Source organism: Eulemur rufifrons, chromosome 5 (assembly GCF_041146395.1).
Source record: "Eulemur rufifrons isolate Redbay chromosome 5, OSU_ERuf_1, whole genome shotgun sequence".
Classification (NCBI taxonomy): domain Eukaryota; kingdom Metazoa; phylum Chordata; class Mammalia; order Primates; family Lemuridae; genus Eulemur; species Eulemur rufifrons.
This window is the reverse complement of record NC_090987.1, coordinates 33,775,859-33,790,038: the sequence shown is the minus strand read 5'-3', so window position 1 is coordinate 33,790,038 and position 14,180 is coordinate 33,775,859. Positions and strand designations below refer to the sequence as shown.

Genomic DNA, 14,180 nt, shown 5'->3' with positions numbered 1-14,180 from the left:
TTAAAGGAATTTATAAAATGAGGTTCTGATCTTGTAGGCATTTAGATCTTTCATAATATCATTAGTATTTTTTGTATGCCTTTGGAGGGAAGAAAAATAACCTAAAATGTCTTCAAGGTAGCTGGGTATTCTCCCAATAGCTCTTGAAGTAATTTTGTCTCATAAGGTGAGGAGTAGCAAGCCTTTCAGAGCACAACAGTCATAGTAGGTACCTTCTAAAAATCTTGAAGTGTAGGAACAATAATTCCATTTAAAATAACATTTACTGAGCACACACTATATGCCAGGCACTCTGCTAGCCTTTCCTATACATTATCATATTTAGTCCTTACTTCATAACATTATTCCCTGATTAAAGCTGGGGACACCTTGGCTTGACTAGAGGTAAGTAACTTGCTCAAAATCACAAAGTTAGAACATGATAAAGGCGCTTTATCTGTCTGATACGCCCCCATGCCAGTGGACATGTCCGTATGTCCCTATCTTGGGCATATGGACATGTGGACCGTATGATGTATTGATGTGACTTTTTAGGTGTCCTTCAGGATGGTTTTGAAACGGAAAAGTCTATCCAGAAAACTATTTTGTTTTAAACAATTAGCGTTCACTTCAGAAAAGTTTCAAATGCAATTGCCCAAGTTTTTCTTAATTCACAGGTTTATTATGTTATTTTAATTTCAGCAAATATTTTAATTTTAAGAGGCTTTCAATAATGTTTGGTCCAATTCCCAAATTAAATATCTTTAACATTTCAAACTGCATTTATATAAATTTAGTATATTTGGTTTTCTTAGGTATTTCAGTGATCTGAATTAGTAAGTAAATCTTCCCTATGATCCTTATACTCTAAAATTCCAATAAATTTAACTTATAAACACATTGAGTTCCATATTAGTAATAGATAATATTATGTCAGTAATAAATTTCTTAAGAGTGCTAGTAACCATTAGCCTTAGAAGGTACATGCTGAAAAATTTCATGCTATCTGTAACTTACCTTGAACTAGTTCTAAAAAAGTTTTTTAAAAAGTGGCTGTATAGAGGGAGAAAAAGTATGTTGAAAATTGTGAACAATTAGTGAAGGGTTTATGGATGTTCGTTGTGATATTCTTTCAACTTTTCTGTAGGTGTTAATTTTTTTTTAATTTTGAATATACAGTATTGGAAACAAAAACGAGAGGACTAGATAAAACAAGATTGGCCCACTGTTAGAAACTATTAAAGCTGGAGATAGGTGCCATGGGGTTATGCTTTTCTATTGTCTGTGTTTAAAATTTGCCTTAATAAAGATTTTTTAAGAAATGGTAAGATAAAGTCATTCCATGGAAATGCTATTTAACTCACCACTTATCACTGTATTCCTAGTATGTAGACCATTCTTGGTAGACCACACACATTGATTGCAATTAATCATGAAAATAAGGTGTCCAAATCTGATCCTTTAGTACTGAAGCTGCATATTCAGGACCTATGGACAAAATTTCAGCAAGCACACAATGTGAATTCAATGAGAAGTGAAGGAAGACGAAAGCTTCTAACTGGAGCTAACTATTGTCAGCAATGAAAGAATATTTGTGTCATCTGATTTTGCCCCTTCCTTGGTAATCACTCATTTTTATAGTCTTTTGCCTCCTACCGTTATAGGTACCAGTGTGCTGCTGCAACAAAGCGAGCAAAAGCTTGGGCGAAGTGAAATTCAGTTCCTGATCTCGGATAAGCAGGGCATCAGTTGCCCTGAAAAGCAGGTCCTCACGCTCACGGTGTGTGAGTGTCTGCACGGCAGCGGCTGCGCAAAAGCGATTCACAGCTCCTATGTGGGCCTGGGACCCGCAGCAATTGCACTCATGATTTTGGCCCTCCTGCTCTTGCTACGTAAGTCTTTCAGAAGCCACTTTTTAGCTCTTAGTGATTTGCATGCACTACTAGTGATTTGTTACTATGGTAGTCATTGATTTCTTCACAATTATTCTTTAACCACATTAGAATGCTTCTGAGGGTGAAAAGGGAAGCAATACTTGATGATTGATAAATTCACCAAAGCTTATTGTAGGACCCTTCAGAATTTTGTTTTATAAGTATGTATCATTTTCTGATTGAAATAACTGAGGTCATGCGTGCTCTTCAGCTACCTTTGGCATAAACCTTGCTGGTGTCCCTATTTTGATGAGCTCTGTGAGGGCAGCATGTTGTCTATTCTCTTCTCTGCTGTGTTTCTGGTACCTTCGAACAGAGCTTTGCACATAGCAGGCTCTCAGAAAATACCTGTTGCATGAATTTGGATTATGGACATGAGCTTATTTTACAAACCCAACTTATTCCAGTTGATCCTTGCTTTGCACATGCAACTTGTCAGAGCTCTGCCTGCCCACTACCCCGTGCTTCTGCCTTCCACCAGGGCCCCCAATAGTCAGACCCTCCGAGCACACTTCTGCTTCCCAACACTGGCAAAATGTTCTCCGCCAGTCTTGCCTGCCCTCCAGAGACTCAGGTTTCCTTTCATGAGAGAACAAGGGACTGCAACCTGGGGCCACGTGGAATACCATTCCACTTGCCCACTGAACTTGGGCAGAGGACCACCTCCAAGGGAGCTTAGGCTATTTCAGTGACAAAGGAGAAGCCTATTAGAGCCATTAGTAGATATTCAATTGAATACGTAGCACTCAACAGTTTACAGTGTACCTTTATACCATTATCTCCATTTTGTGGGTAGAAATACAGACTCTTAATGGTGGTCAGTGACTTGTCTCAGCGTGCCATGTTTGCAGGTAGGTACTGGAGCCAGGACTGCTTCTTTTACCCAAGCATTCCTTCCACTGCCTTCTCATCTCAGATTCCCTGCAGACTAATGTGGCACTTGGCACATAACAGATACTTGATTAATATTTGTTGAAATTGTTGAATTGCTATTGGCTGATTCTAATCTTTTTATTAATTACAATAGCTATAGTTACCATGCTGTTGACTATTTTACATAAAAAGGAATCTAGGGGCCGGGCGCAGTGGCTCACGCCTGTAATCCTAGCACTCTGGGAGGCCGAGGCGGGTGGATCGCTCGAAGTCAGGAGTTCAAGACCAGCCTGAGCAAGAGTGAGACCCCGTCTCTACTAAAAATAGAAAGAAATTATATGGACAACTAAAATATATATATACAAAAAATTAGCCGGGCATGGTGGCGCATGCCTGTAGTCCCAGCTACTTGGGAGGCTGAGGCAGTAGGATCGCTTAAGCCCAAGAGTTTGAGGTTGCTGTGAGCTAGGCTGATGCCATGGCACTCACTCTAGCCCGGGCAACAGAGTGAGACTCTGTCTCAAAAAAAAAAAAAAAAGGAATCTAGGGGGTAGTCAGTTCATCATTGGAAGCTCCCAGGTGGGAGTGGCAGATGTGGTTAATTCTTTCCTGCCTTGATCAAGGGGCCAGCATTGGCCTTTTCTTCCTCCTAGAGGTAGAATAAAATTTAAGCAGTGATGTCTGAAATTATATTTAATTCTAGATGAAACGTCATATATATTCTAAGTGTTTTTAACATAGAATCATTTTAGAAAATACGTGATTCAAAGGTTAATTGGGACCTCAGAGAGTCATGCCTTGTGCAAAATTTTACTCTACGGTGAAATATTTATAGCAGTTTCAGTGTTCTCGAATATTGTAATATATTAAGATTTTTTACTCTTAGGAGCTTTTGATCTTTCTAATAGTACATTTTTTTGTGGACAGTGAATTAAAAAAAAATTTGGACAATGGTCTTAAAAAAAATTAATCTTTAAATTGGTTTTGGTGACTTGATACTATCTAATCCAGTCTTCATACTCCACTTAGTAACCGTAGACAGCCTCTTTGCGATGAACGAGGCCTTCAGATCTGTAGGACTCTCTCATGCTGCCTTGAGGCTTTGGTGTAACTCACCTGAAACAAGCTTGGTAAGGTTGGATCAGGGTGAAGAAAGCAAAAATAGGGCTGTTGGCTGAGTGCAGTGGCTCATGCCTATGATCCTAGCACTTTGAGAGGCTGAGGCAGGAAGATTGCTTGAGGCCAGGAGTTCAAGGCCAGCCTGAGCAACATAGTGAAACCCCCGTCTCTACAAAGAATTTAAAAAGTTAGCCGGGCGTGGTGGCACGCACCGGTAGTCCCAGCTACTCAGGAGTCTGAGGCAGGAGGATTACTTGAGGTCGCAATGTGCTATGATGATGCCACTGCACTCTAGCCTAGGCAACAGAACAAGTCCTTGTCTCCGAAAAGGAAAAATAGAGCTGTAAATAAGTGAAGGCAACTCCAGGAAATGATAGGCAAATTCCAAAGTTATGCAGTATAATTTTAGAAATTTGTCAGGATTAACCTTCTCTGTCACTCAATTTTGTGTCTGTGTAGTTGTACCATTTCTACTGCTGATGTGCCATTGTGGAGATGGCGCCAAAGGCTTTACCCCCATACCTGGCACGATAGAGATGCTGCATCCTTGGAACAATGAAGGGGCGCCACCCGAAGACAAGGTCAGGTCCTCAGATGTCAATATAACTTGTCTTCTTTTTGGGGTTTTAAAGAGCCTTGGGAAGTGTTTCTAACATTTCTGATCATGAATGGGTGAAGTGGTCATTACAGACTTCACTCACATGCCTTTGTTAAACAAAGGGTTCAAATGACAACGTTTTTTGTTTGTTGACAGGGCAGAGTTGAGATGGTTTTACTCTCCTGTAACATGTCCTGTGTTCAGAGAACATAGAGCAAGGGTCAGGGAGAACTAGAGTGTGTAGGCATTTAGGATAGAAATGTTTGTCCCAGTATTAAATGGGGAGTCTTCCACAGCCAGGAAGTGCCCTGTCTCCATTCCCTCCAAACATAGGGTTGGCAGAGGTAAACCCACAAGCCCCAGGGCACTTGTAAAACGTTGCAAAATCCCCTTTGCCAACCACTTAGGAGCCATTTCCCTTTTCCTCTCTATTGCATCTTCACCCTGGAGCTCTCACCACCATCTGCCATGAGCACCCTTTCTTATAGGGTAAGATTTAGCATCGACTGTCATTTTCATAACAGTGATATAAACATGAACATGGGCAGGCCAGGATCAACATGACGATTCCTCCACAACATGCCTCCCATCTCCTCCCTTCCTGTTTCTCCTCCATGAACGAGTTCCATTCCCACACCATCCTCATGTTCCAGACACTCACTGCTGTCCCCACACTCCAGCCAGCAGATGTGGGAGAGTGAAGAACAGCTCTTTAAGCACACCTACCAGAAGTGGCATGCACCATTTCTGCTCCATTCACATTGACCGCAATTTAGTCAGGTGGCCATACCTCGTAGCATCAGAGGCTTGGAAATACAGTCTTTATTTTGGGAGGCTATGTATCCAGCTAAAAACAAAATTAAGAGTTCTCTAATCTTAGGGAACTTAGAAGAAAGGACCAAACTCCAGAGGAAGGTTGAAATGCCACTGGTGCCAGTGGAGTAAATGAGCAGAGACTTACGTGAATGTTTGAGCTTTGTTTCCTCCTTGGGCTGTAATCATCTATGAAATGAGAAGGTGGAAGGAAAGAGATCTTCACAAGACTCAAATAGAAGTTATTCAACCTACCAGGAGCAGTGGCTCACACCTGTGGTCCCAGTGACTCAGGAGGCTGAGGCACAAGGATCATTTGAGGCCAGGAGTTCAGGAACAGTGTGGGCAACATAGTGAGACCCCATCACTACAAAAAATAGGAAAAAAAGAATTAGCCAGGTGTGGTGGCACATATCTGTAGTCCCAGCTACTCAGGAGGCCAAGGCAGGAGGATCACTTGAGCCCAGGAGTTTGAGACTACAATGAGCTATGACCACACCACTACACTTGAGCTTGGGTGACAAAGCAAAGTTATTCAACCCACAATATTTTTTCTAACTGGCCTCTGTGGAACTGGCTTATCCCTCCCTACGCCCACTCGGCTCAGATTCTTCCAGCAGCTGCACCAACCCTCCAGCCTTCTAATTCAGTTCTCAACTGTATGTGTTCTCACAGGTGGTGCTGCCGCTTCTGGCAGTGGATCAAGGGGACGGTCTAGCAGTGAGAAATGGCGTCGGAGGTATGACCAAGGAAAACACCGTGAAAGGAAGTAGCTCTGCGTCCTTTACCAAAGTGCAGCAGGAGATGTCTGAGATGGAGGGAAGATGGGAAGAACACAGAAGCCTTCTGACTGGTGCGGCTGCCCAGGTCACAGGGACAGCAGGAGCCGTCACGGGTGCTGAAAGCATAAGGACCACGCGAGCCACAGGGGCTTCCAGAGAAGTGGTGGGGGCTTCCAGAGACATGGCCGGAGCTCGAGCTGCTGCTGGTGCGGTGAACGAGGAATTCTTAAGAAGTTATTTCACTGATGTAAGGATTGGTTTTTATGTATGGGGGAAAAATCATTTATATGTGGATGTGCTATTATTAGGGTAATCATTGCCTTGGATCTAAATGAGACTTTGGGGGATTTTTAAGGAAATGCTTATAGGCAATAAGAGATAACACCCATTGAATCAGTCAGGGTAGCTAAATTACACTGTGATAACAGGGGACCCCACAGTGTTAGTTCTCACAAAGTTGTATTTCTCACTTACATTCGTGTTTTTGCCGGTCAGCTCTGCTCTGCTCTGCTCCAGGCTGTCTTCATTCTAAGATGGCCAATGAGAGAGCAGATTGTACCTGGGACACTGCTGTCCTTGTGGCCCAGGGAAAAGAACTAGACAGTGGCCCTGAAAGCCTCCACCCGTTTACACTCATATTGCCTTGATCAAAGCAAGTCATGTGCTGAAGACAGAAGTCAGTGGGTCAGAAAGTTCCGTCCCTCTAGGAGCAGGCTTGATAGGGATGAGCCCAGTAGGGAAGGGCAGAGAATACATGACCTGCAAGACACAATCTACTGATGTTAAGTCCACTCGAATTTCACCTTCTGTATGAGAGTATTTGGCTTCGCTATCAAGAGGGTTCACCAAAAAAATGGTGAGGAGAGTTTCAGGAAAGATGATCAAATGCAGTAAGGAAGCTCAGGCCTGCGATTAGGAGTTAGAAGCAGGACTGAAAACAAAAGTGTTACATAGGAACACCGTGCATTTTGGAACAAGGATTATTACCGGAAATAATCGGGGATATTTCATAACAGAGAATGGGTCAATTCATCAGGAAGCCTAACACTCTGAACACGTCAGTACCTAACAACAGAAATTCAAAATCTTGAAGCAAAAACTGATAGAACTGAAAGAGAAATAGACAGATCGATAATTATAGTTGGAGAGTTCAACCTCTTCTATTCATAACTGAAAGAACAAGCAGACAGAAAATCAGTAAGATGTAGGAAACATAACAACGCCGTCAACTGACTGGATCTGATTGGCATTGATAGAACCTTTTGCAGCAAAAGCAGAATCCACATTCTTTTCAATATAGACTCTATTCCAGGACATAAAATAAATGTAAATAAATTTAAAAGAATTACAGTCATACAATGTACTTTGCGAACAAGAAATTCAACCAGAGATCAATAACAAAGAGATATATCTAAATATTTATAAATTACACCTTTCTAAATAACCTGTGGATAAAAGAAAAAAAAAAAACAGGATCAATTAGAAAACATTTTGAACTGGTTGAAAATTAAATCACACTTTATTTCTCAAAATTTGTGGGGCACTGCTAAAACAGTGCTTCCAGGGAAATTTATAGCAAAAGTGATTATATTAGAAGATGGGTCACAAATCAGTGACTTAAGCTTCCCCTTTAAAAAGTTACAAAAAGTAGAGCAAATTAAAGCCAAAGCAAGCAGAAATAAGGTAGTAATGAATTTTAGAGGCAAAATCAATTAAATATTAAAAAAAATAGGTATAAAAGCAATGAAACCAAAAGCTTATTTAAAGAGATCAAAAAAATGATAAACTTCTTAACCAGATTATTTGAGATGTTATATAAACAGTATAGACACAAATTATGGACATAAGAAATGAAATAAAGAACATTACTGCAGATCATACAGACAGTAAAGATAATTTAAAAAAAAAAAAAAAAAACAGGACTGGTTGCCTTTCTTAAAAACAAGGTCCCTGTGTCCCCATGGCGATGGGCAAAGTTGGAGTGTTAGCATCTGGGAGGCACTTCAGAGGTTGGGGAGGGGCTTCCATTCAGGAAGGGAATTTAGTTCTGTCCCCTCTGTTCTAAATTTGCAAGTTACTAGAGTGTTTTCCCACTTCTTTCCACCCTTCCTTTCATACCATCCTGCACCCCCCAAGTATTAGCTTGATAAATACGGTTAGTGTCAAGGACAACCACTTCTTGTCCTTTTCTGTCTCATTGCTAAGCTTAATTCTGGTATCCTATTTGTTTTACTTTGACGTGTTTTTCTTCTCCACTCTAATCCTGCTCAAGTCAGTCTTGGTTATATGTGTATGTACTAACTTTGGATTTGGAAATAATTTCAAAGTTATCAGAAAATTGGCAAGGATAGTAGAAATTTTTAATTTCTGTGTACTCTTCACCCAGATTACCCAATTATTAACGTTTTGTCACATTCACTATTTGCTTTTCCATTCTCTCTCTGTCTCACACATACACATACACACACCTTCTCTTACATTACTACTGTACAGTTAACAAATACAGAATTTAACTGACACAGTCCATATTTCAGTTTAACCAACTGTCACAATAATGTCTTTTATTTTTTTTTTTTTTTTTTTTTTTTTTTTTTTTGTTGAGACAGAGTCTCACTTTGTTGCCCAGGGTAGAGTGAGTGCCGTGGCGTCAGCTTAGCTCACAGCAACCTCAAACTCCTGGGCTTAAGCGATCCTACTGCCTCAGCCTCCCGAGTAGCTGGGACTACAGGCATGCGCCACTATGCCCGGCTAATTTTTTCTGTATAGATTTTTAGTTGTCCATATAATGTCTTTCTATTTTTAGTAGAGACGGGGTCTCGCTCTTGCTCAGGCTGGTCTCGAACTCCTGACCTCGAGCAATCCACCCGCCTCGGCCTCCCAGAGTGCTAGGATTACAGGCGTGAGCCACCACGCCCGGCCTTACAATAATGTCTTTTATAGCACTTGTTTTTCTTGTCCAGGATCCTGCATTTCATTTAGTTACCAGGACACTATAGTCTCCTTTACTCTGAAATAATCCCCTCTACCTTTCTTTGTTTTTTATGATATTAATATTTTTTTAAGAATACAGGGGAGACTCTCTCAGTTCTGCACAGTCACACTTGGCTTCATCTGTGTGACTTCGTAATGGGGAGAGAGAGAAAGGATCTCAGGACCTCAGACTGGCCTTATGGTGGCCTCTCTTTCCTTGAGAGGCTCAACAGGTCCTGAAGAAAGAAAGAAAAAAAGAGAATACAGGCCAGTGGTGTTGTAGGATCTCTCTCTATTTGTTTTTCTCTGTTTCCTTGTAATTAGATTCAGGTTATACATTTTGAATGGGAATATAGAGTCTCGTTTTTAAAGGACTTGGTGTTGCTAATTATTTGCCTCTGTGTTTATTTGCATTTTAGAAAGCAGCCTCTTACTCTGAGAACGATGAGATGCACACAGCCAAAGATTGCCTTCTGGTTTACTCTCAAGAAGAAACCGAATCCCTGCATGGTTCCCTGGGCTGCTGCAGTTTTATTGAAGGAGAGCAGGACGACCGCTTCTTAGATGATTTGGGACTTAAATTCAAGAAACTAGCTGAAGTTTGCATAGGTCAAAAAATAGACACAGATATGCAAATTGAGCGGAGGCAAAAACCTGTCACAGAAACAAGTACGAACGCAGCGTCACGTACACTCTATGAGCAAACTAAGGTTGATTCAGAGAATGCTTATGCCTCTGGCAGTAGCTTTCAAGTTCCAAAATCTTTGCAGGAAGCAAATGCAGAGAAAGTAACTCAGGAAATAGTCACTGAAAGATCTGTGTCTTCTAGGCAGGCTCAAAAGGTAGCTACACCTCTTCCTGATCCATTGGCTTCTAGTAATATTATAGTAACAGAAACTTCCTATGCCACAGGCTCCGCTATGCCACCAAGCACTGTGATCCTGGGTCCTACACAGCCACAGAGCCTTATAGTGACAGAGAGGGTATATGCTCCAGCTTCTACCTTGGTAGATCAGCATTATGCTAATGAAGGCAAAGTCACGGTTACAGAAAGAATAATACAGCCTAATGGGGGTGTATCTAATCCTCTGGAAGGCACCCCACCTCTGCAAGATACACAATACATTATGGTGAGGGAAAGAGAGAGCTTCCTTGCCCCCAGCTCAGGTGTGCAGCCTAGTCTTGCCATGCCCAATGTAGCAGTAGGACAGAATGTGACAGTGACAGAAAGAGTACTAGCACCTGCTTCCACTCTGCAATCCAGTTACCAAATTCCTGCTGAAGACTCTATGAAAGCTAGAAAGACCCTAGTCCCTGGAGCTGGCGTCCCTGGCACTCTGCCAACTTTTGGTTTAGAGGAATCTGGCCATTCTAATTCTACTGTGACTACATCTTCCACCAGAGTCACCAAGCATAGCACGGTACAGCATTCTTACTCCTAAACAGCAGTCAGCCACAAACTGACCCAGAGTTTAACTAACAGGTGCTGGTTTCATGTTTTCAATATGCCTGGCTTTTCATGAGTCTCAACAGACATGCAGAGACACATAAATAGTTTAAAATTTCTCCCGGTCACTGATATGTAAAGGGCCACGCTGTCTCTGCTCCCATGAATGTATTTCAGAAATGCTCCATGATTTACTGAGGACATAGAATGATGCTGTTTCTTAGGTGCCTTTTAGTGATTTATGTAAATAATATTCACAAAACTAGATAAATAGAGAATAAATCTGGCTTCTGAGAACTTAAAATTAGCACTGTATCCAGTTCATCAGCCGTCCAGTAGAGAACCCGGGAAACTGCTTGGGTCTCTTTGCATACCATATTAACATTTAACATTGATATTCTGTATTCTGTATTTTACTGCACCTAGCAAATTGTCGACAAGTCAGCTATCCAAAGATGTGTGCACAATCTGGGTTACCAGTTTTGTTGTTGGTTTTCCTTAAGACTGGAACCTTTTAATCTGTGTGGGGTTGACTAAATTTCAGAACAATGACGTGGTGAGAACACACATTGTATGTTTCTGTACACATGACTATGCATGAGTGTGTATGCACGTGCATATCATATGGTCTTAAAAGTAGCGTTATACCTCTTCAACAGTCACGAAAATTTTGAACACCTCAATTGAATAATCCAGGACAAAATTCATAAATATAAAATAATTTTACTTTTTATAAGATGCCATGAATAAAAAAACTCAGGATACATTATCTTCTAAATAGCTACAATTTAGAGCAGCTAAATTAACCAACTGTATTTCCTAGTCATGGTAGGGAACCATGCCTACTTCACTGCTCTATATCCTCAGTGCCTAACATGGTGCCAAATAAATATCTGTGGAATTAAACTGAATTGTACAAACCATTCTCTTAACCTACAATTGCCAAAAATATCAAAAGACCTTATATTTCTGTAATTTTGTGTTTGAAACTATGATTGTATTCTGATGTCTCAAAGTCACTGATTGGCTTACATAACTAGTCGATATTATGTTATAAAAACCTCAAATAATTGACCTGATTTTGCACAACATCCTTGCCCTTTTTTACAAGTTATTTGGGTTGTATAGGTCCTCAATAGATTATATTTTACTACTCCTAGAAACAATGTTTCAAGATATTGTGTGCATAAGTATATAAATATTTCCCACAACACAATAGTTTTCATAATTTTTTAAAGACTAATTTCTTGACTTTTAAGATATTTTGCTGGGGAAATGAAACTTTCAAATTTTACTTTTGTAGACATTTTTTAAAACGTTGAAAGGTTTTATACAGTGTGCTCCCACTGTGTATAGATGAGGGCAAATATTTTTAGACATCGTAAGTCTAGCTAAAATGGAGGTCACTCTTCCACGATTCTAGAATTTTTTACTCTCTGCTTAGTAATAATTGTGTTTTTCTTTTCCTTTTCATTATAGACTTAGTCATATTTTGCCAAGTATGCAACAGGAATATCACTACTGTGTGAAAACGTAAATATGACCCCTGTACTCAGAACAAACAAAACTTGGTCTTAAGCTTCCTCCTTGGGTAGGCTTGAAAACCTAACCTGTCTCTTGGATATAACAAACACATTTTCTAAATGGTTTTCTTTGTTCCTGAAGAAGTGATTTGCGTTAGTTTTACATTTGGGAGGAGATTATATTTGTATCATCATAAAATATTTAAATAAAAAGACTACCTTTGGAGTGACCCTTTCTCCATATCTTTTTATTGCTTTATCATATTTTATAAGGAATATAGATAGCTTGATTGTTAAGAGGAGAGAACACCCAAAAGGCAGGTGTTTCTTGGACTTTGTTATTTAATTAGATCTGCTAACAGCCGGTCCCAGCCAGCCCCTAATAAAAAAGTATCTGTTGTTTATCTAAAATTCAAATTAAGCTAGGTACCCTGCACTTCCATTTGCCAACTCTGGCAACCTTGTTCCTAAGGAATTGAAGGTTGCTGTCTGCCCAGAAAGTAAACACTAGAGAAACCTGCTGGGTTTGGCTGGAGAAGGCTCACATATCTGACCCAAAAAGATGAAATCATTCTACCAATGTTCGAGAGGTTATTTTTAATTGCTTCTCATAGTTTACAAGGGAAAAGATCAGAGTTGCTGCTGTAGGGGAAGAAAAAAAAATCTTTTACCCTTCTAGGTCCTCAGCTGGGGCTGAGTAACAAAACAGATGAACGAGAAAAACGGAAGTCGGTTAGCATGTACATCTCATATATGCATGGGAGAAACTCTGGGATGAGTAACTCAAAAGGGTGGTTACAACTTGGGTTTAAAATGATAACGATTGACGAATTTGGGCAGGCAGCATTCATAGACAGAAAATGGAAGTGAGGTACTGTCTCACGGTCTGATCAGTTGGCAGCTTGTGATTGGCTGACACTCAGCTGCTGTGATTGGCTGAGACTCAGCTATTTGTTACAGGTATATTCCTAAATTAGACTTTTGGTTCATTTACTTATCAAGCTAAATTGCAGTTCATTGCAAAAGGACTCAAGGTACAGGGACAGCCTCAGGCCAAATTTAGTTTAACAATATACCAACTTGGCCTAAAACAAAAGAAAGACGATTTGGGGCTTCTGGGCTGGGAAGATAACTAGAAAAAATATGGTAAGAAAGAGTAAGATTTATTAGGCAGATTTAAGCCAGTGTCTTCTCTATTGACAACCTTGTGATTTATAATCATCCTTCTCTTTCTGGTACAGAGAAGAAGTCTTACAAATGGACATTCCCTTTATCAATGTAAATCCGCCTTACAAAAGAGAAACTTACATTCTGTTCTCCGAACTTCTCCTGTGTCGTTTCTCAAAATGATCAGCTCAAATAATCCTTATGCTAAAAAGGCATATTTGGAGGTAGCATATTCTGGTCTCAATAACATTGCCAATACTATAGTGTGACATTAATGGAGATTTCACAACACTGGCACATCGAGACATCCATCCTAACGTGTAAAGACTATGTTACATTTCTGTGACCTCTGTTCCCACTCCAAGTGGCACAAGGAAGCAACTTTCGATTGATCTCTGCAGACCATATTCCAATCACCAATACATCAAAATGTATTCAATAAGTAATGTTGCTGATCAAGCATCACCCAGAGAGGAGGTTTTTCAGATAATTAAATCTTACTTTAACACACCAAAATTTCTTATTCTCATTATTTTAGTGCAGTTCAGATTCTCTATATCGTTGCTAATTTTTTAGTCTACTTTTACAATTAATTTCAAAGAGAGGGGTTTACAATCTCCTACTGATTGTGGCTTTGCCAATTTTCCCCTTTAATTCTTCCTACTTTTGCTTCCTGTATTTTGAAATTTTACATCTGCATTATTAAGTACAAACACATTTAGGATTATTGTGTGTTCCTGGAGAAATGACCCTTTTGTCATTATGAAATGTCTCTTTTTATCTGTTTATAATTGTTAAATGAAGTTTCGCCGAAAGCTGCCTCCTTACATATTTTAACTTGGCCTAAAGGTTTCTTTCTACAGAGTGAACTGTAAACTAACTGGTTGTGTAAACAGTCTGTAACCTACTCTTGCAACAAATAGCCGAGTCTCAGCCAAGCAGAGCATCTGTACTTCAACCACTCACAGGCGGCCA

General features: G+C 40.1%; 1 protein-coding gene and 1 non-coding gene across 2 annotated transcripts in view; both read left to right on the top strand.

Annotated features, from left to right (window-relative positions):
• DSG2 (desmoglein 2) overlaps positions 1–12,223 on the top strand; it is a 39,813-nt gene extending 27,590 nt beyond the window's left edge. The window contains exons 12-15 of the mRNA XM_069468502.1: positions 1,644–1,871; positions 4,365–4,486; positions 5,992–6,345; positions 9,488–12,223. Coding sequence (XP_069324603.1) covers positions 1,644–1,871; positions 4,365–4,486; positions 5,992–6,345; positions 9,488–10,510 — 1,727 coding nt within the window. The 3' untranslated portion in view covers positions 10,511–12,223. The remainder of the gene's footprint in view (positions 1–1,643; positions 1,872–4,364; positions 4,487–5,991; positions 6,346–9,487) is intronic.
• Positions 9,174–9,303, top strand: LOC138383548 (small nucleolar RNA SNORA64/SNORA10 family). Its single transcript, XR_011233614.1, has one exon. It is a non-coding gene; the product is annotated as a small nucleolar RNA SNORA64/SNORA10 family (small nucleolar RNA).
• Positions 12,224–14,180: the final 1,957 nt, after the last annotated feature.